The sequence below is a fragment of the Melospiza melodia genome, chromosome 1, assembly GCF_035770615.1.
Source record: "Melospiza melodia melodia isolate bMelMel2 chromosome 1, bMelMel2.pri, whole genome shotgun sequence".
NCBI lineage: Eukaryota > Metazoa > Chordata > Aves > Passeriformes > Passerellidae > Melospiza > Melospiza melodia.
The window spans coordinates 45,601,337-45,621,420 of NC_086194.1; the positions used below are offsets into that span (position 1 = coordinate 45,601,337).

The window sequence follows — 20,084 nt, forward strand, 5'->3', positions numbered from 1 at the left end:
AGTATCCGTATATGTCAAGAACCAAGTCCAAGACCAGTGACATTTAAACTGAAGGACTAGAATGGAAAATTAACTTTAGTTTTACCTTTCTGGCCCCATTCTTATGTTAATTAAAATTACTTTTTATATACATTCGTTGAGAAAATAAGAAGTTTTAAAAAAATTAAAAGGTCTGAGTTAAAAATGCATCTACTGTGCTTTATATAATGACATTCATTCCAAATTTTTTTCTCTCAAAGTAATATCTCTGAACTAAAAAATATTTTAGTTCTTACACAAAATTAGAATGAGGAAAAAACCATCGAATTCTAATGTCTTCATGTGTTCAAATTTATTTTTGCATATATAATGTAAAATCAAATAACTGTAGGCAGTACACAAAACTCAATAGTTCATTTATAGGAAAAACAGGAAGGAGTCATTTAGGAATTTCTCATCTAGAGATGTACTCCCCTCTGCTCCCCTCAGAGGAATCTGTGGGTTGGTTGAACATTCTTGTTAACTGTCAGCTATTTTATGTTGTATGATGCTTAAAAAACCCCACCACAAAGCCAACTTTTCTATCAGCATTATATACAGAATTAAATATAATGCTGTAATTTATCCTCTCATATGAGCCACCTGATGCTCCAGGTGAAGTTTATTGGTGGCTGTTGTGATTTAGGAAATGTCAGTATCAAGTGTCTTGAGCTGAACAACATAATCTAAAACGACACCCTGTGATCCAGGTCTTACAGTCTGAAGATATTGGAGATCTATATAGGAGATCTGTCTCTTGGTAGGGTGTTTTGTGTTTTCCTTCCTCTTCCATTCCTAGTACCTTCTAATTTGATTTGAGAACTGTTTAATTTTTTGACCTGTTAAATAGAAGTGATCTCCTTTAGCTCCTAAATTTGTTCCCAAGTGTGAAAAGTCAATTGAGAGCTTGTGAACATGTGATTTTGGAATTATTTTTGCCCCATATATGTGCTGTGCTATTTACATCAAGCTTTCTTTCTGGTTGTTATCACTCAGTCATGGCCCCTTTACAGTTTTTTTTTTGTTACCTCATTATACAGTCATCACTTACTTGTGATTTCTTTTGTACTTTCAAAGTAGCACAGGACCTGGTAGAGACTCGTGCAGGTTGCCACTGTTGGCCCTTACATATTAAAAAGCTAACTCTTTATTTCTACCCCCTACTGCCTTCTACCCTCTTAGACATTTATTTAAGGATAGTTCCTCTATCCTTGAGGTTGAATCAGTACCATTACATTTTTGTTGTTGATGTTGTTAAAATGGTTTTATAAATAGTAGTAGCATTAATCCCTAAAGAGGCAGAAAAATTTTACAAAAGAAAAGAAGCCTCAACCTCATTTTACAGGCTAAAATAAACTTTCACATAATGCATGTGAAAAGCCTTTAATTTATTTGTCTTTGAAAAATTAATGTTTTGGGTTTTTTTAAAGGTTTTTTTTCCAAGCAAGCAGGGCATAGCAGTTTCCTTTGAATATAACCACCAGAGGTCACTAAAACACAAAATAAAATGCAACTAAAGTACTGTTTTACAGACTAGAGAAGCAGGGAACTGTGTACTATCTTTATTCTGCTGATGCATTCGAGTATGTAGGTCATATTAGAAAAAATCAGAATAAATGAATATTTATATCTGTAAATTCAATTGTGGTTGATCTATTTCCGGTTAAGTATTTTTAAGAAGTATAGTGCATTGATTAGAAAAAATGACACTGATCTTACAATACAGTAGAGGAATTGATCTCTTGTATAACTGCAGATGAAGACATTTAATGTGAAATTTCTTCTATTGTGCAGCTGCAATAAAAGATTTTAATAGGTCATATGTTTTTTCCTGACTTAATATAATTTTTCCCCCTTAGAATTGCCCTTTATAAATCCGAAACATAATTTCCTCTTATTTATTGCTAGTTATATTAGGAAAACACCTGAACTTTAAAGTTTTATTTTTATATTTAGATTTTGAAACTGGTTATTAAAATTCAGTGAAAAAACCCCATTCTTTCTAGGATTCTGTTCTTCATCTTACAGGAAAAAAATTCTTCCATAGTTAGGAAGGCTTGTTTTGATGTATATCTCATTTGGTGAGCTATATATTAACAGAAGCTATTGTCCTTTCCTTCCTGTGAATATACTGGCCCTTTGCCACCTAGGATGCTGCCCCTCTGATGTGACATTTCAGACTCAGTCTATTATTTTACTAAGAGATGGTACAGCAACTTAACAGTTTGCCTCCATGTCAGGGAGCCGTGTCCTTCTCTGTCTGGAAGGACACCACCCTGTAGTTGTTCTATGTCTGGCCTTTTTGGTGGCAAAACCTAGTTCTTTTCCTTGCCTTTCCCAAATTTGCTAAATGGGGATATCAATCTCACCCTGTGGCCTAGGCAGTTGTGCTTGTTTTTTAACAGACCTTGATCCGCTGTTCTGCTGAGTGTTTAAAGGTTTCAGACAACCTGGTGCAGCCTTCACACTGCAAGCTTCTTTGCAAACCTTTGGTTTAATGTATTTCACAGACAAATTAATCAATTGCATGGCCCATGAAGGATGACAGCATATCAGAAAGTCTTCATAAAACTAGTTTTGATTGCTTTGTCAAGGTGGTGAAATATCCAGATTTCTGTTTTCATCCAAACTGAAACTCCATTTAATTTGAGCCTTTTAATTTCTGACCTTTTATTAAAGTACAATTTAGTGGTTGTTTTCCACAGCTGGAAAGCAGCTATATTATTACAGGTGTAGTTTTATGACCTGTTACTCTTGTATATACTCTAGCCAGCTCATTGTGTCTACTTGCTCAAGGTCTACAGTTTGTTGTCATTCAAATTCTTACAGAATGCCAATTTTATTTCCTAGCTTAACCTCTCTGATAACTCCTGTTTCTATGCCTATCATGTCTGCTCATATTGTAGTGATTTCAAATAAAAGTGGTTTGATTCAGCCATTTATTCCACAACTATTTAGTTTTAAGTTGTTTTATTGTAAAATGACTTTATAAGTCTTCTCGAAAATTATTATAATTTTAGTGTATCCTTGTTTTCTCCAAGGGCCCTTTCCTTGTTTTGATCTGTCTTATATGGAAAAAAAACCAACACAGAACAAAACCCACCCAAATTAAAAAAATCTGTAGTCAGGAGATAAAATCTGTAGGACAATGTGTATGAGTATTTACAGATGTTCATATATACACACATATTTTGTAACTTGAATAAAACTTTACAGTTATCTTTCTGACATAATCTGGATTGTTACTTAAAACTTTCATAACAGTGAGAGGGGTTCCATTAAAGTTTTTTGAATGACATCTAGTAAACTTTCAACCTATATAAAAAATTTATTCAATTTATTTTCAACAACCTGGTTCATTGAATTATAACTTGCATACTCGCCTGGGGCACGCGGAAGGAAAACAAATGAAAAATTGACATTTATCAGGTAAATTAACAGAAACTCATGGTGTGTTTGAGAAAAGTCCTTCTGAATTAATAAACATAAAATGGAAATATAATTAAATTAACAGTGCATATATGTCAAGCATGGCAATTCTGGATTATTGGAGAAAATATTAAGACCTTTTATCATAACTGAAGATCCTTCTTTTTCCTCTCTCAAAAAAATATTTTTATCAATCCAATTAATTTGGCTTGCTTTATGTTTGAAGTCCAAAGCAGGCTGGTAGTAGAAAACAAGGAAATTTTCACCTAGAAAGGAGAAAACATACATTGCGGATTGCAGGATTAAATCGCTTTTTGCAATTTTCTTATATTAATTGCCTGACTGAAGCAAAGACTCTACCATTCTAAAAGATATTTAATTGACACTGTTTTCATAGTCCATTAAATTTACTCTATTTTCTTTGATGGGTGAAATGGTACGTTTTTCCATTAATGTGATGTCAGTGGTGCTGCCAGTAGATATGTTTGTAGTTATTTTCAGTTTAGTTCTTATGACAGTAAAATTGCTGTGTTGTTTTTAGTTTTTTCTACAATTCTTTTATTTTTGGGATGATGATCTGTGCCTCTAGGATGCTTTCCTTCAGCAAATAAATATTTATGTCTCTGGAAGTGATATGTATATATGTCATATTTGTCATATACACTGAAGATACGTTTGGGGTATGAAAGGCTGGGTGAACTAGAAGGAATAGAGTTTCTGTAGTTAAAATAACTTAGCAGAAACATTTTTTTTCCTGTGGAAGGCATGAAATATTTGCTTTCCTTACATTGCTACAGTATCAGCAGAAGCATCAAATACAAACAGAAAAAGAAATGAGCAGTTGTCATTCTGTCCATGAGCAAGAGAGACCACATGGAAAAAAATCTTGTGCCTAAGCTTCTTGACATAAAACAAATTATTTTTTCCATTAGCTTTGGAAGACAAGCGACAATATTTAAGGCCTTAAATATTTTTCTGACATTATTCTGATATTGTTTATGTGATGTTTGCAGAGTCACATCATATAATATTGCAATTCTTTGTGGCATGCTGTAGGTTCCTTTCTTTTTAAATTAGATTTTTTTATTAGACATAGCTGAGAATTTGGTTTTAATGTATTTTTTGGTACTTTAATTTTCTTTTACACCAAGCAACTTAGTGTCTATGGAAGTTGTTGTGCAATTTGCACACTGAACTGTTTAGTTCTTACAACGAAGTACATACCTTAAAGAATTAACCTGAAAGAGAGCCTTTCTTCCACCTCCATTTGTCTTGCACTTGGGAATTGATCCTATCATAGGCTAGGAACCAAAGAAAATAATCCAGCCTTTTCCTCTAAAGCACTTGCTTGATTGACACTATTAGGCTACAGCATGTTTTTGTGATAGAAATTGCACACTGGTAGTAGCTGAAAAGCCTAATTTCCTGCTGCCTTCTGATTACTGCATTAAAAGACATTCAAACCAGGCTTAGTGTTAGGCAAGATCTCTTGTATATGAGTTGTAGTCCTAGCTTTTCTTCTAAGTACCAGACCCTTTAGCTATCATCTGGGAGGGAAAAAAGTTATTTTAGTATGAATCGCATTTAAAAAATAATTCTTTAGGGAACAACTGTTGTTTTGTCCAGTTTGCATCTTCATTGAGCAGAATGAAATAATTTGCAATACCCAAAGGGAATTAATTTGAAAGAAAATTTGTGGAAAATCCCCTCTAATTTTTTTAAAATATGAGATATTCTATGTAGAAATAATCAATCTAAAATATTCTACATGTATATTTTATCAGTGGGCATTTGTCTTTGAGTGTCATCAGCAAGGCTCCTAAAAAGTGGATGGAAGGCCTACTGCTTGGAAGAAGATGACCTAGAGTAACTTCAAATCAATTTATGAATAGAGTAAAAGCAAGGAAGAGAGGAGAAAAAAGAAAAGGAAAATAGCACTTCCTTGGATGGTCCTGCTAACCCTTATTCTGTGGGGACTGATTTCCAGTTTTAGTTTGCATTTTCAGATGTAAACCAGCTTCAGTTGGTTGCCACTGACTTGAGTTTTCAAGGGAGAAATCTTTGCTTTTTGGGGTCCTAAGCAATCTTTGCTTGCCTTGGACAAAAATGAAAACGGAATATCTTTGTTGTTAGAGGCAAATATTCTTACCTGGTCCTTGCTCTGATTAAAAAGCTTCAAACTTAAGGGCTGGGGTAGAAATAAGATGTATTCATGAACTGAACAAATCTGCTACTGAGCTCATATGATTATATGACTGTCTTGACAGACTGGGAGAAGTAATAACATTTTTTTCCTTAAAAATAAAACCCAGCACTCCAACAAGCAAATTCCAAAGCTTGTTAAAAGTATTTTTATGTCTGGTTTTGATTTTTTAGTAAATATACCTGATTTATAAGTTAATTGCTTCTGTTTGTTTCTGATTTTATCCATTTGGGACCTTGAATTGATTCCAAAGTAAACTGAATCTCCTTTTGAGTTCATGACATCTGATTTGACTACTCATCTACTAAGAGCTCTTCCTCCAGCAGTTACAGAACAGATAAGAGTTTTCATAAAGAGTCAATTTTGCATTGTATCCACCTGGAAAAACGTTACACTTCTGTCTTCTATTTTTCCCTGGAGGAGTTCTAGAGGATTTGCAATATGTAGTTGTTGGTTTTGAGGGGTTTTTTTTGTTTGTTTTTGGTTTTTTGTTGTTTGTTTGTTTGCTTTGTGTTGTTTTTCCTCCTTACATTCTGGACAGCATTAATGCCACATCCATAGTCTGGCAGTCAGATTTCTCTTCAGTCCTCCTTACTTCATTACCCAGTTTGAGTCAAGATGTTCAGAGCTGGCAGTTTTTTGTTTTTTTTTCATATACCCTTTCAAAGATGAGTGCTTGAATACTACTCTAGATTCTATTCTGGGTAGTGGCACTAAAACCATGGCATACTTTCTCAACCTGGTGAGAGTGCTTTTCTCAGAGGAAAGTCAGATTGCTTTGCCATTATTTGCCCACATTACATGATGCATGTGTACTCACAAGAAAATGAACTAAAATATAGTTTCCATTGTGCTTGAGACATAGACAGCTTTTAACACTGTGAGGGTTTGCAGAATTACAGAGATATTTTAATTTCCACTAATACTTGCAGACAATCATATTAATAGATCAAAGATGTAGAAATGTTGGAAATCTGTGCATTGCCACTCTACTACTTAAGGTATAAAATACCTTCTTTATTGAATTTTCACTGTAATTTTCACTTCTGGACTCTCAAAACAGCAGGGAAACTTCTGGATACGGCTTGAAATAGATTGAGAATCTGCCACAGGTAATAGATCAGTTCCACACACTATTGTTGTAAATTAAGGCAATGACTGTCCAGATATGACATTTTCTTCTTTCTTTTCTTTTTATGACTATACTATATCTACTCAGTTTGACAGCTAGGGTAAAAGGTGTAGGTAATTTATTAAATTTAAGATGCTTTTAATAGACAGCGTAGGACTTGCAGTTCATTACTATTTACTTCTATGAAAGGGAAAATGTAGGCAGGTTGAAAAGAAAAAGAATATACTCTAGGTAAGAAGGAGACTTTTGTCAGTCCATAATTAAAATAACTCTGATATTTCTGTTGTGCATTTTCCCACATAAACTTTGGTACATTCTTTACCTAAAATTTATTCCACCCTTTAATATTGAATCAAAATGTCCAAGCAGATTTTTTTTTTCAAGTCTTATATTTTTTCCTAATGAAAGGATGAAAGAATATTTTAAATCTTGTGCAAATCAGTCTTGTCAAGATTAGAAATGTCCTTTCAAGAGCAGGAAACAGTTTTGTCTTCCTCGTTTTAGGTAATTTAAAATGTGTTTGTGAAATCATGAACACATTATATTATATAAAAATAAATTTATTTTATAAAAATATTTGTATTTCCATATAAATGTGCTTATAATACAGACAATGAATCACATCTTCCTGTTCCACAGCTTCCATTGCAGAGGACACAAGAAGATCTTAAATAGGTTACTGGCACAGACCCTCTGCCAGTTCAGTATGTGACATAGTCTGTGAACCCCATTTCCTGCTCTTGTAAAATATTTGATTATTTAATTGTGTTCAGTGAAGGGAGGGAAATCACAGGGCAATTCTGTACTCTGTCTAGAGAAAATGAGGGCATTATCTGAGTGTGGTAAATAAAGTCTTATATAGAAGAGATTATGAGTATCATCTGTAATGTGTGGTGACTATTTCATGTTCAGTGCCTTCTGCCACAGTACTTAATTCTTCTTATGGATCTTCTCACAGTTACCAAAATTAACCCTTCATGGAGAAATTTATTATAATATATGAAGATGAGAACTATAGGATTTCATGCTACTACTGTTTCTCTTTAACAAAGATGTAACAATTTTAGCACAAGTCAGTTACTAATAGCTCAGATTTCTTCAGACATATCTTCCCTCTTGTTTAATAAAAGTTTTTTTCAAATAAAAACCTGAATTTATTGCAGTGTTCACTAGATTTTTGGCAAGTTTTTTTCTTAGTGCATAAGGAAAATTACTTTTTCACTTAAATTTTGTTAACTCAGTTTTATTTATTTTTTCATTCATATTTGAGGAAAGAGTAGGAATTGGATTATGATTACTTCCTTTTCTTATAACTTTAGAATAAAAACAATAAGTAGAATCTCTTCAGAATAAAAATAACTTGTCCTAGAATCTTGAAGGAGAGTGAGAAAAAATAATATCTGTTCACTAATACGAAATATTGTTCTTGGATTTAATCTTCATTCATTTTAAATCTTAAATTCTTAATTTTAATGACAAACAAAAAAAAAAAACCCAAAACAGAAGATGGATAATCTACTCAGTATATTTAATGTTAATGACTGTTTTGTTAAACTTTGTGATTGAGCGGCAAGGCAGCCAAACAGAACTTAGTGCAAGTGAATACAGTGAATATATAATTTACTACACAAAAAGGTAAATTCATCATTCTATTTAATAGAACTTAGGATTTAGAGAATTGTAGGACTTCACACATAAATGTATTTAGATAATGTGTCATCAAAATTTTCAAATATATTAACCATGCATCGAGAAAACAAATATTGCAGGTGCAAACCAATATTAGTATTGATATAGAGTTATCTGCTGGTTGAGATTTACCATTAAAACTGATAATTTTGAGCAGACTGCCTTGATCCTCTACAGCAGATGTACAAATTGATTTGTATCTTCTTCAAGTTCTGCCTGCAAACGAACAAGTGTAAGTTAGGTGTCACGATGATTTGATGTCCTTAGCTAGAGCTCACCAAGAAATATTGTCAGCACCTTGTGTTTTCATATAGGTCATCAATTTTGTGTAGTTAAATACTAGCTCGTGGTGGGTTCACCCTCAGTCTAAAGGGGCAAAGTTGAGGGATGTTAATGGGTATGTGTAATCTTTATTCATGCCTCAGTGACAAGGTACTTTTGATGGTATTGATTCCACAGTCAAACTGGTTCTCAAAATACATTTCATCACAAAAGCAAGAGTAATTCTGCATAGCTGTAAAAAGAAAATATAATAAAGGTGAAAATGTTGTCATTATGTGTTCATCATTTGGTGCAGAATTGCAATTGAATTAACTTTACTACTACTTTCTCAAGCTGACATATTAGAATCTTTGAAACCTACTGATACATTTGTTTCTTAAATATGAAAGTAAAGGTCTCTCTGGAATGGCAGGATAATTAAAGTTCCTGAATAAAATTTGTAGAAATGCTCTGAAAGCAGTTTAAAAAACCAGTTAATGAGCATAGCACTACTTTAAAAAAATGGGGAGAAGGTCAAAGTTTGTTTAGTAGATCTTTTTACTTTGATTTGAAGACTGCATTTCCAGTTTTGATATGATTTTGCTGTACAAAGATTGGAGTTATGAAGCTGCTAAGGTCAGAAGGTGAAGTAAAACAAGGGAAGTTGAGGATAAAAACTCCATGGTGCTCCAGAGAAGAAAAAGTGCTTTACTGCCAAATACTTTTGCATGGGAAAGTGATTTCTTACTAGGTCACCTGCACAAGATGAATCAAATTTTCTAATTTCCTTCCACTTCATCTTTAAAATTAACATATCTATCTATCTATCTACGTAGACACACACGTGTATATGTATAAATGCTTTGCATACAGAAGTTCATGAAATACAAAAAACTAAAGATATATGTCCAGTTCTTACAAACTAAGTAACCTGTAAACTTAGAGATCAGAGGACAAAACTTAAATAGTTCTTATCCTTTGATATGATATCTACACAAAGGACATCATTAGAGGTTTCTTGTTGTTTGTTCTTTTGTAACGAGGTGGTAAGAACTCCCAGATCTTCTGACAGAAACACAGGAACTGCAAGTAGGCCTTTCTTTTCCTGGCAGATCTATTTCTGTTGTCCTGAGGGAACTGAAAGAACAGATAGCTGATAATTTGTCACCTTGACTAATTTCTTATTGCATTTTTCTCCATATCGCATATACAATGTTTTGTAATAATTATTTTTTCTTTCCTTCAATGCTTACTAAATCCCTTGCAAACGGCTCTTCAGCATAAGTAAAGAGTGACTAAGTAAGATGACATTTGAGATAAAGCTTTTTACCTTTAGCAGTGTGTTTTGCTTGACAAAATATGTGAGTTGGTCTATTGATTGATTTTTTTAATTTAGGCAATTACACTTTTAACTGAGCTAATCAGAGAGAACTTCAGAAACAGCAAATTGAAGCAATGCTTTCTACCAGCACTTGGGGAGCTGCTTTTCCTCATAGCCAGCAAGGTAAGACTGCCAGTGATCCTTACAAACTTGGCAAATGTGAAAAAATTTGCCATGGAAAACTAGACCAAAAAATCAAATTAGTTAGTTATTTGTATAGTCATCACTTTCTTGTTCTGTCTTCTCTAATACTTATTCTACTTTAAGAAACATGCTAATACCATCATTTACTTCATTTGACGTTAATTAAACAGCGTTCTTCAAGTGTAGAATTTTAACTTCATAGAAGGATTTAATCAACCACCATAAACACTGCTGGCCTCTAAGTGGCAGATCTAAGGGTTCAAACATCTAAGCTAGAGATGTTGATTAAATAGGTTGTATGAGGACAGTCTATAATATCAATAAATTAATATATTCATGTATCTCTGTATCTAGTCCATATTAAATCTTACTGAAGCGTGGTTGGATTCACAGCACAGTGGAAAAGGAAATGAAATTATCCTGACTAATTTCACATAGACCTGTGTTTATTCCTGATTAAAACTGATTTAAACCTTCAGTCTAAACATAGTAGATATGCATTAAAAATAATTGGAGGTTATTTGTAGAAAATACTGTCAATATTAAGAATTGGAGTTGACAGATCCTTTAAACCATCATATTTGTTTTTTTCCTTATTCTAAGAATAAAATACTCTTTTACTTAACAGAAAAAAAGTGTCTTCAAGCAGAGAAAGTCTAATATTGGCTTCTCTGAAGCCTTTGTATTATCTGAATTATCTAATAGCTCTGAATGCTGACATGTTAGTTGAACTAGTCTAAGGGGGTTGGTAATGGAGCAAATGTGGCAAATGAATCATTACTCTGGCTTTAGTTATGGCTTTCTGCTGAATTTTCAGGTTGTATTTTCTTTATCCTCTAGCTCCTTTGCATGTTCCACAAGATTTGGTTGCCTTGGTTTTTATAGAATAACAAGCATTGTCCTATTTTTGTTGGACGATTGCCAAAGTATTTGTCAAATATGTGCTCACAGAATTTATAATGTGAAATTATGTTGTGAAAAATGCGTCCAGAGTCACAGTTTATATGTTTTAATACTTGCTCGGTTTCCTCAGGAGGATAGATTTGTACCTGCTATCATCAAACAAATGAACTTAAACTTAAAACTCCAACTTGAAAATTATATTTGGCAGGAATATTTTGCATGGCTTGATTTTATTTTGAAATTAAACTCTGATAGCCTAAACAATTTTGTTAACACTGGTTGTATAATACCAGAATGATTTGCACAGATTTTTTCCATCTGAAAATGTGACCTGAAAAATTTTTCTGTCTGTATATGAATTTTACAATGTTTGAAGCATTACACCTTGCATAGAAGTGACAACTCTGCCACGTTTCAAGGTTGGTTATACACACACACACAAATATTAATGCATTGCATTATGTTATAGCTAAGAAATTAATAGTGTATAGGAACAAATATTTGGACACATATGAGCTCAAGACCATGTCTTGGTAAAATTTCAAAAATACCAGTGTGATATATATGCTTGGAAATACTAACTATTCAATTTTTTTTTTAAAAAGCACTTTTCATTTTTCTATTCTATATGTACTTCAGAATACTGTAGTGTTGTAGGCATTTTGTTGCTCAGCAAACTGACGAACAGTAGTGCTGTATGACCTTGCCAAGATCATATAGCAAGTCAGGGGTAATATAATAAATGAAACCAAAAAGTTTATTGCCAACTTATATCTTTAAACAGCAAAGCCTTATGACTTGACTAATAAAGAAAAATAAATCATAACTGCATTTAATTCACTAAGGACTATACACTTGGGTTTTTTTGTTTCCATCTTTTTTGTGCTTTCTTTGGCCTGCTTGATTGTTTTATCAAACTGCTAAATATTTTCATTTAAGCTGTAAGTTTTTGAGGACATATCTGTCTTATTTATTCATTTATTCCCTCTCGGGTTTTGTGAAGTGTTTCTAGGTCCAGCCTCAATTTTTATATGAAATAATGGTAAAGATTATTTCTTTTTCATGTGAACATTTAGTAAGTCATAAATTATCAAATACTTCAAATCAAGTTCAGCTCTTTAGGTGCAGGGTGATTAATGAGGTAAAATACAAGATCACTGTTTGCACTTCTGTGGCTTAGAAAATACTGGGAAATGTCCAGATAGTTGTAATGATCCTGTGCATTCCTAAACTCTGATATTGTGTGGGTACTTGCTTATGAGATCTCATAAGTAAGATCTTACACTCCATCTCTGCATTTTTATTCCAAACAGAAGCCAAGAGCAATGCACAAGTAGCATAAGCAGACTCCAGGGAGCATGTTCTCATACTCTTGAGTGGATTGCCTTGGGGGAAATCTTTCAAGTTCTGTGTAATATTTTTATTAATTTTGTGTTGTTTGTGTTATTAGGGTGCAGAACCTAAAGTTTAATCAAAATCAACATGGGCTGTGAGCAAAAAGTGGAAAGATTCCCCAGTGTTTGGTGATATATTTAGGTTTATTAAGTATCAAATGCTGTCTGTTATGTTTATGTAATTAAGAACGGTACTAAGGTTCATATTCCTTTTGCCTTTTAAAATTTCTAAATAGAGATTAAACCTTGCACAAAGTCTTTAATCAGTTTGAAGAATGGAAGAGCTATTAATGTTTTAGGATTGCACAATTTCTTAAGTCTTTTTATTTTATATCACATTTAATATATATGGTTACAAAAGACCTTGAAAGAATTTCTAGTTAAATTAGGTGAATACAACGAGAAACAGACCCATGCAGTTCCACAATAGATTGTCATTTTAACTCTGTTTTGACTTTTAGTTTTGTCCTGCCTCTTCCAGGTAGAAAAGATTGCACCTTTGCCTGTTTGAAAGTAACCTACCTTTACTTTCTTAGAACTTGGGCTGTGTTTTCTTAAACTTACACACAACCCCTTGGAAGGCAAATGTAATTACTTGTCAGCACGTTCTTACTCAGATAAGATGGTGGAGATAGAATGAAGTGGATTTGATGTTTCTGTAGGATGTCCAGCCACTCTTGTTATTACTGTTTATATTGTCCCATACATTCTAATACAAAGTTAACAGAAAAAAAAACTTACAAATGGGATATTTAACAGACCCATTTTCTCTATGGCTATATGTGGCAAATAAAGTTTTGTTTTCAATAAAGAAGGAGAATTAATTTTACTAGATAATTCAGTAGTAGTCTTCCATGTTAATTAGTCTGCCATGCTTTAATTGAAGGCCTGAAATGCTCATATCATATATATGTTGAATTACTGTAAGCCATGCAGAAATCAGCAAATTTAGAAAGTATCATTTATTTCTGCATCATTAACCCCTACTTTGCTTATCCTATCCCTTTTATTGAAACCAGTTTTTTAGAATGCTAAAAATAATTTGAGAATATAATTAATAGAGTTCATAATTGTGTAATTTCTGAAGAAATTACTGTTTGTCATCCTTTGTCTACTTACTAAAATGAGTTTCTTATTTTATGGCCTGTCATCTTCACACTGTCTTATGCCTATTATTTCTCACTTTCTTTCCCAAAAGAGGCTATATTTTTCCCTCTTTCTGTGTTACTAGCCTGGATATGGAAGTTGTTGCAGTTAAATCTCAGTGATATCCAAGTGTCCCCTTTTAAATTTAAAATTTTAAAATAGCCTATTGCAGGGACAGGGGGATGTGAAGTTCACTTGTAATGGAAGAATTAAGCCCTTATTCAACTAGCAGTGAATTAGCCTAACAGGGTGATTTCAAGGAAATATACAGTAAGATCTTCAAACAGTGTTCATATATTCTGAAGGCTACACCATACAGTATATTTTCTTAAACACTCTCTTTGTATGACTTTGAACATTTTTTTTTCAAATTACTTTTTACCTACAAAAAAGAAAGTTGACTTTTTACCTACCAAAAAAATTAATTTTGATTTTAAGGACAAGCATTTCTGCGCTTAATAGCCAGTTATCTCTCTGAAGTACTCAAAATGATTGAGAGGAATGAAAGAACAGACACTTTTTAACAGTCTCTGTATGAATTAGAATGAATTGATGAAATGCAGAAATATTAGGACAAACTCTGTTATGGATTTTGGAGACTACTTAAATAAGCTAATAAAATTTCAATCTCTGTGCTGCACATGAAATAAAATGAAATAGTAATAATGTCCAATAATTTAATATATTTAATTGCATATGTTAATTTGAAATGTGTATAATATGAACCTTATTACGAACATGCTACCCATTTTTTATGTGACTGAGATTGTTGTGATTTTTTGATTTAATCAGTTGTGCCGTTGGCTTCATTTCAGGAGGAAAAAGGGGAGCACCCCAGGGAATGCTGGGCTGTTCCCTCAGCTGCTTACACTGTGCTAATGAGGTGTCTTCGGGAAGGGGTAAGGCTCTTTCATGGTCCTCAGTAGATTTTCTCCACAGTAATAACCCTTTAGGCATTGTGTGAGGATTGTAGCCTGCAGCATTGCAGTACCTTGTCAACCAAGCATTGCTCTTTGAATTTAAATAATCATAAGACCATGACCTAAGCAGGAGATTAATGCAGTGTTGTTCTCTGTACATTCAACATTTATGTATTGCTGCTTGTGTTGGGGGAAATGGGATAGTAAATATAAATTACTGTTAATAAATATGAAATTTATTAATGATGTAGGCATCTTTTGAGATATGTTCTGACAGTTTGTGCTGTCCTCTTGCAATTTGATTTTCATGCATCTTTGTAAATCTTTGAGTAAGATTTAAGTTTCTTTCTTGAAGTGAATTATATACAGTTTTTTAAAACTGCATTGTTATCCTACTGACTTGTCAGCATTCTTTGGAGGCAAAAAAAGTAGTAATTGGGTTTATTCTCATACCTGTGCTTTACTGTGTTCTGCATTGTTTTTGGTGAAGGCTTAGCTGTGCTAGAAGAAAGGAAGAAAAATATGCATATAGTTTCATTTTGAAAATGAAAAAGAATTGAGTGGAGGGTTTACATTCACTGTTTATATGAGACCGTGTTGCTTTATTTTTGCCCAAGGCAAAGCTCAAGGCAGAAAACATGTCACAGGTTGCTAGAAGGTGGAAAGCAAGAGGAAATACCTTTTTTCCTTCCTTTTTGAGCTCTTTATTGCCTACAGATTGTGATTAATAAAGGAAGAGCCTAGATGCATTTTAATATCTTCAAACCTTCATGTGACCAAGAACACAAAACCGAGTTTGTATTGTGCACAACTTCCAGCTCATAATTAGAGTAAGATGTCACTCTAAGGCACAGTAGTGAAATGCTATTTAATTATAAATTTAGTAATGGAAGACTTGCTGTTTCTGAATATACAGTGTGCAGAAACTAAATCAAGACATCCATAAGACACTAATTTATTCCTATAAAATAAAATCACTTCTTAGTCCTGAAACATGTCAAATTTTTCTTAATAATTTATCTTGATATTTTTTTCTTGAAAAAACAACAAAAAATAGAGGTACATTTCCCATGCAATAGTTCAAATTAAATTTAATTAAGCATAAATTTAAAATTATGTTCAGGCTAGCCAGCTACATCTGTGCACATCTATACTTTCTGTTTGTGAGTATGCTCATTTTTAATGTAGATATATATCTTTTAAAAACATGTTTGAAGCTGTAGAACTATGCAAGACTTGAGGATGGAATGGACCTCTGGAGGTCATCTAATCCAACCTCCTGTTCACAGTAGGTCTAAATAGATCAGGTTGCTCAGGAACATCTCTATTTATGTCTTGAATGTCTCTAATAACTATGGTCCCACAATCTCTGTCAGCAATGCCTGCACCTCCTTCACAGGAAAAAGTTTTTACTTGTTTGTGCTTGGAGTTTTCACTCCTGGCCATTGCCTCTTGACCTGTGGCTATGCAGCTCTGAAAACATTTGTCACCAGCTTTTCTCTATTAAAAGTACATAAGTTTTTCATTCTTATATTAATAATTTTTTAAAATTATACATAATTACATAATGAACTAATTGTAATTGTTCTAAGCCCAGTTGTGAGTTAAGAAAATTTTAAATCAGGATGTTTTCTGAAGTGAATATAGACATATTGTCTCAGTATTTACAAAAATGGCAAACAAACTTTTTGTAATAAGGTCTGAGCTACCACATTGCATTGTATATGCCTTATAAATACTCACTTCTAGTTTTAATTTCCAGTTAAGAAGCTTTATTTTATGTATTTAATAAAAAAATCAAGAAAATAAAACCAGTTAAAGTCATTCAGTACTATGGTTTATATAGTTTTGATTTTTGTAAGCTAAGTTCACTGTTCCTGAGTTTTATTATGAACTGCTCTGAAGTGTTCTTGGACTTCTGAAGTTTTATAAGATTTGTCATTATCAAAACAGAATTGCCCTCTGAAACAGAACAGTAGAACAGGAAGAAGTTTGAAATATGTGTGTGTGTCCCTTTTATTTGCCTATAAAGGAACAAAATGTTCAGAAAATGCAGGTAGTGTCATTTTCATGTACCTTCTGTGCCTGAAAATCTAACAGTGATAAAAAAAGTGTATGGGTCAGTGAAAGGAGTTTTAGGGTGATGGAAATAGAAGATTGGGAAAGTCTTTTATCTGTAGGGAAACACAAGTTCAAATTTCCTGCATTTCAGTGTTAACTTGAGACAGAAGATGATTTTCAAGTCAAGCAAAGAACAGTTGAGTTCACTTATGTGTCAAAATAAGGGAATTGGTACACTCATAAATAAGTAAATGATAAGCTTGATTTGACATGTTTAGTCTTAGTATAATGTTGTGGTCTGTCAGAATGGATGTAGTAAACATTCCAATATTTATTTGCTAATCTTTTTCAGTAACTGTTTTCAACAGTGAAACAAAATGCCTGTTCCAGGCATCTGTATTTGTTTAAGTTCAACTACTAAATGTTTGTGTTCAATCTCAAAGATAGGAAGGTCCTTACTTCTCCTGCTAAAATGTATAACTGTTAGAGCTACTATGTTATCCAGTCATGGAAGATACTTTCTGTTTCAGAAAGGATATTCCTATTTAATATGGAGTACCTAATGCTAATGTGAAAACCATTTCCCTTTTATGTATTTTGCTTCATTTACTCAAAACCCTCTCCATACACCCAGCATTGTCCCAAACCAAGTGCAGAATCTGGGACTTGCCCTTCTCAAACTTCACATGGTGGGTGATTATCCAGATCTCTTAATTTGCTGAGAGGTCTCTCTGCAGGGCCTCTCTGCCTTCAGTGGGGTCAACAGCTGCCCGCAACTTAGTTCCATCAGTAAACCTACTTTAAAAGGATCATAAAATATTTTATCCTAACTTCTAAGAAAATGAAGTTATGGTATTTTTTGGTAGCATGTTTGTTATCATAGTGACTGTAACGTCAGTGCTTCCAAAATTTTTGCTGCACTGTTAAATTTATAACAGTCAGTAAAAATATCAGGTAGATTCAGTTATTTTAAAAACATGGGAGTAGATTTTTTATGATGTTAATCCCCCCCCCCCTCCCCCCCAATTAAAATATAAAGACTTGATTAAAAGAAGTTTTCCTTTTCTTTTAGTAGTTTAGTTTGCAACTTCCTATCATTCTGGTATTTGCATTTTCACTCAGGGCTCTTTTACATTAAGCATCCCTGACTTCACTGGAAACAGATACGTCTGCAAGTGTTCAACATGACTGAAAATTAGGAGCTTTAAGTGTACTTTATAAAACTAGTTGAAACCTTAACTCATTGAAAATAAAGCATGCATAGCTTCTTCTTTTATACAATTCTATTTATAGTTTTAGATTTCATACAGTTCATTATATGGACAGAGGGTTACTGATATATGGAACTGCTTTACTCATATCTTGAATATCCATTTCTGTTCACTAAAATAGCTTATTTGCTGGTAAGATCACTGGATGACTCCTTTAGTTAAGAGGCCAAATACTAGTTTAGATCAGGCTTCCCTTGCAGACAGCTAATTAAGCAGAACATGGTACAAGTCTTGTTTAGATAGTGCTCAAGAACAGATACCAGAGGACTGAAATGGAAGGTCTCAAGTGGCAGTAATAGAATTACTTTGGCAGCATCATTGAGCTTTTAGAGCACAGTGATGATGCATGACCATTTTCTAGTCAAAGTAGCAGGACAGTCTGGAACAGGGCATAACTCATCCCATCAGTGGCTGAAAGGAAATAAAGCACATCTTCAGGACTGAATTTGATAAAGAAAAACAATAAAAATTGTATCTGGAAATTTTTTAACATTATTAATCCACTATATATTGCTTTGATTATGATTAATTAATAGGATTATAGTTCGTTTATTAAGTGTTTATGCCTGCTTAAATTAGGAGTGGAGTCCCAGTTGGCAGTCTTAATAATCACTTGATATATAAGAGAGACTTAACTTGGCAATTATGTTTCAGTTATGGCTTTAATTGTTAAATGCATCAATTTAGTCAATTTGATAAATGCACGTATTTTTACCCTAACTCTACCCCCCCCCCAAAAAGACTGAAATGCAGAATTATAATTCACAGAAAAAATATTAAACTGGGCATTATTTATAAAATGTTTTCAGAACTTAAATTTTAGTAAACATGTATGAGTATCTGTGTATTTAGGTCTTTTGTAGATCAAAACAATGCCCTATTTTGCAGTAATCAAAACTGTAAAAAAAGAAAAGCTTAAATTGTCTTTGGTTTTATGGCTGCAAATAAGAAGGAAGACCACAGAATTCAGTGGATTTTTTATATAAGAGTGTAACACCTTTAGATGGAAATTGACTTTGGTATTTCTGTTAAATATTTTGAGTAGAGCTGTAGTTCTATGGAAGAGCAGGAAGGATTTTAATGAAAATGGTGAATACAACCTTTTTTTTTGACAGCATTATACTAAGAGTTTTCAAATATTTCTGCATCTAAAATCTATATTTTAGAACTAATAAGTTAGTAGAAGGAAAAGTGGATATTGAATATATTTTAATGAAGCTTAAGTTCTTCCCTTCTGCAAGTTCTCCTCTTTTGTACTACTTTCTGAAAGGTTTCATTATCATTGCTCACAGTTGTTGGTGGCTCTGATTGTAAAGATAACTCTCAGAAATCCAAAGCTTAGTAGGCTAAAATGGAGATAAGTATAAGAAAGAAATCTATTAGATATTATGATGAATTATTTGTGAAGCCAGACTAAAAGGACAAATTGAATTATAAAAATGAAATTAAAATTCATTCTTGCTTAACTCAAGATGCTATTAAAGACATTGATGAGAGATTTCACTTTTTTTGTAGTTCAAGACTGAGATGAAGTGAGGCAATGCACAGCCAAAACAACACCAGTGATATATCTTCCAGTTAAAGACTCTGATTTTAAGTGAAAATTATTGGGTTAGTACTAAAAATATGAAGGATTCAGAATCTCATATGGAAATTCAGGACTTCTTGTAGTAAATGGGACCTAATAATTTAAGTCTTAAGCAGTGGTCAGGATTGTCTGCTTAGAAGGGAATTATGGAACAACTTAATTTGCAAGACAAATCCTGGTACCAAGACAAAGAGGGTTTAATGTAAATTTTATTTCGTAATGTAACTGAATCTCTCATAATTGTACTATTTAGAACATATTCTAGTGATGAATGCTGATCATGGAACACCTTTAATATAACAAAACAAAAGCTTTTCATTTGTAATGATTACATTTAATTTGGGGTGATTATTTGGAGATGCAAGGTTTTGTATTAAGTTATGCTTGTATTAAACTGTCTTTGCAGTAGGAGAGAAAGTGGGGGAAAGTAGGATCTGTGAACATAACTTTGTCATCAGGTGAGGTTTCTTGAAAACTTAGTTTTGCAAGTATCAAAAAGAATTAAGAGCCGCACCAAGACAGTATACATTGAATAAAATGTGGA

The 20,084-nt window shown here is 33.0% G+C and overlaps 1 protein-coding gene across 3 annotated transcripts in view; it reads left to right on the plus strand.

Annotated features, from left to right (window-relative positions):
* ULK4 (unc-51 like kinase 4) overlaps positions 1–20,084 on the plus strand; it is a 213,473-nt gene that overhangs the window by 26,456 nt on the left and 166,933 nt on the right. For all 3 annotated transcript variants that reach the window (XR_010027757.1, XM_063156453.1, XM_063156443.1), the window contains exons 18-19: positions 10,129–10,236; positions 14,516–14,599. Coding sequence is in view for 2 of the 3 variants with exons in the window: in XM_063156453.1 (XP_063012523.1) it covers positions 10,129–10,236; positions 14,516–14,599 (192 nt within the window). In the remaining variant the exon portion in view is untranslated. The remainder of the gene's footprint in view (positions 1–10,128; positions 10,237–14,515; positions 14,600–20,084) is intronic.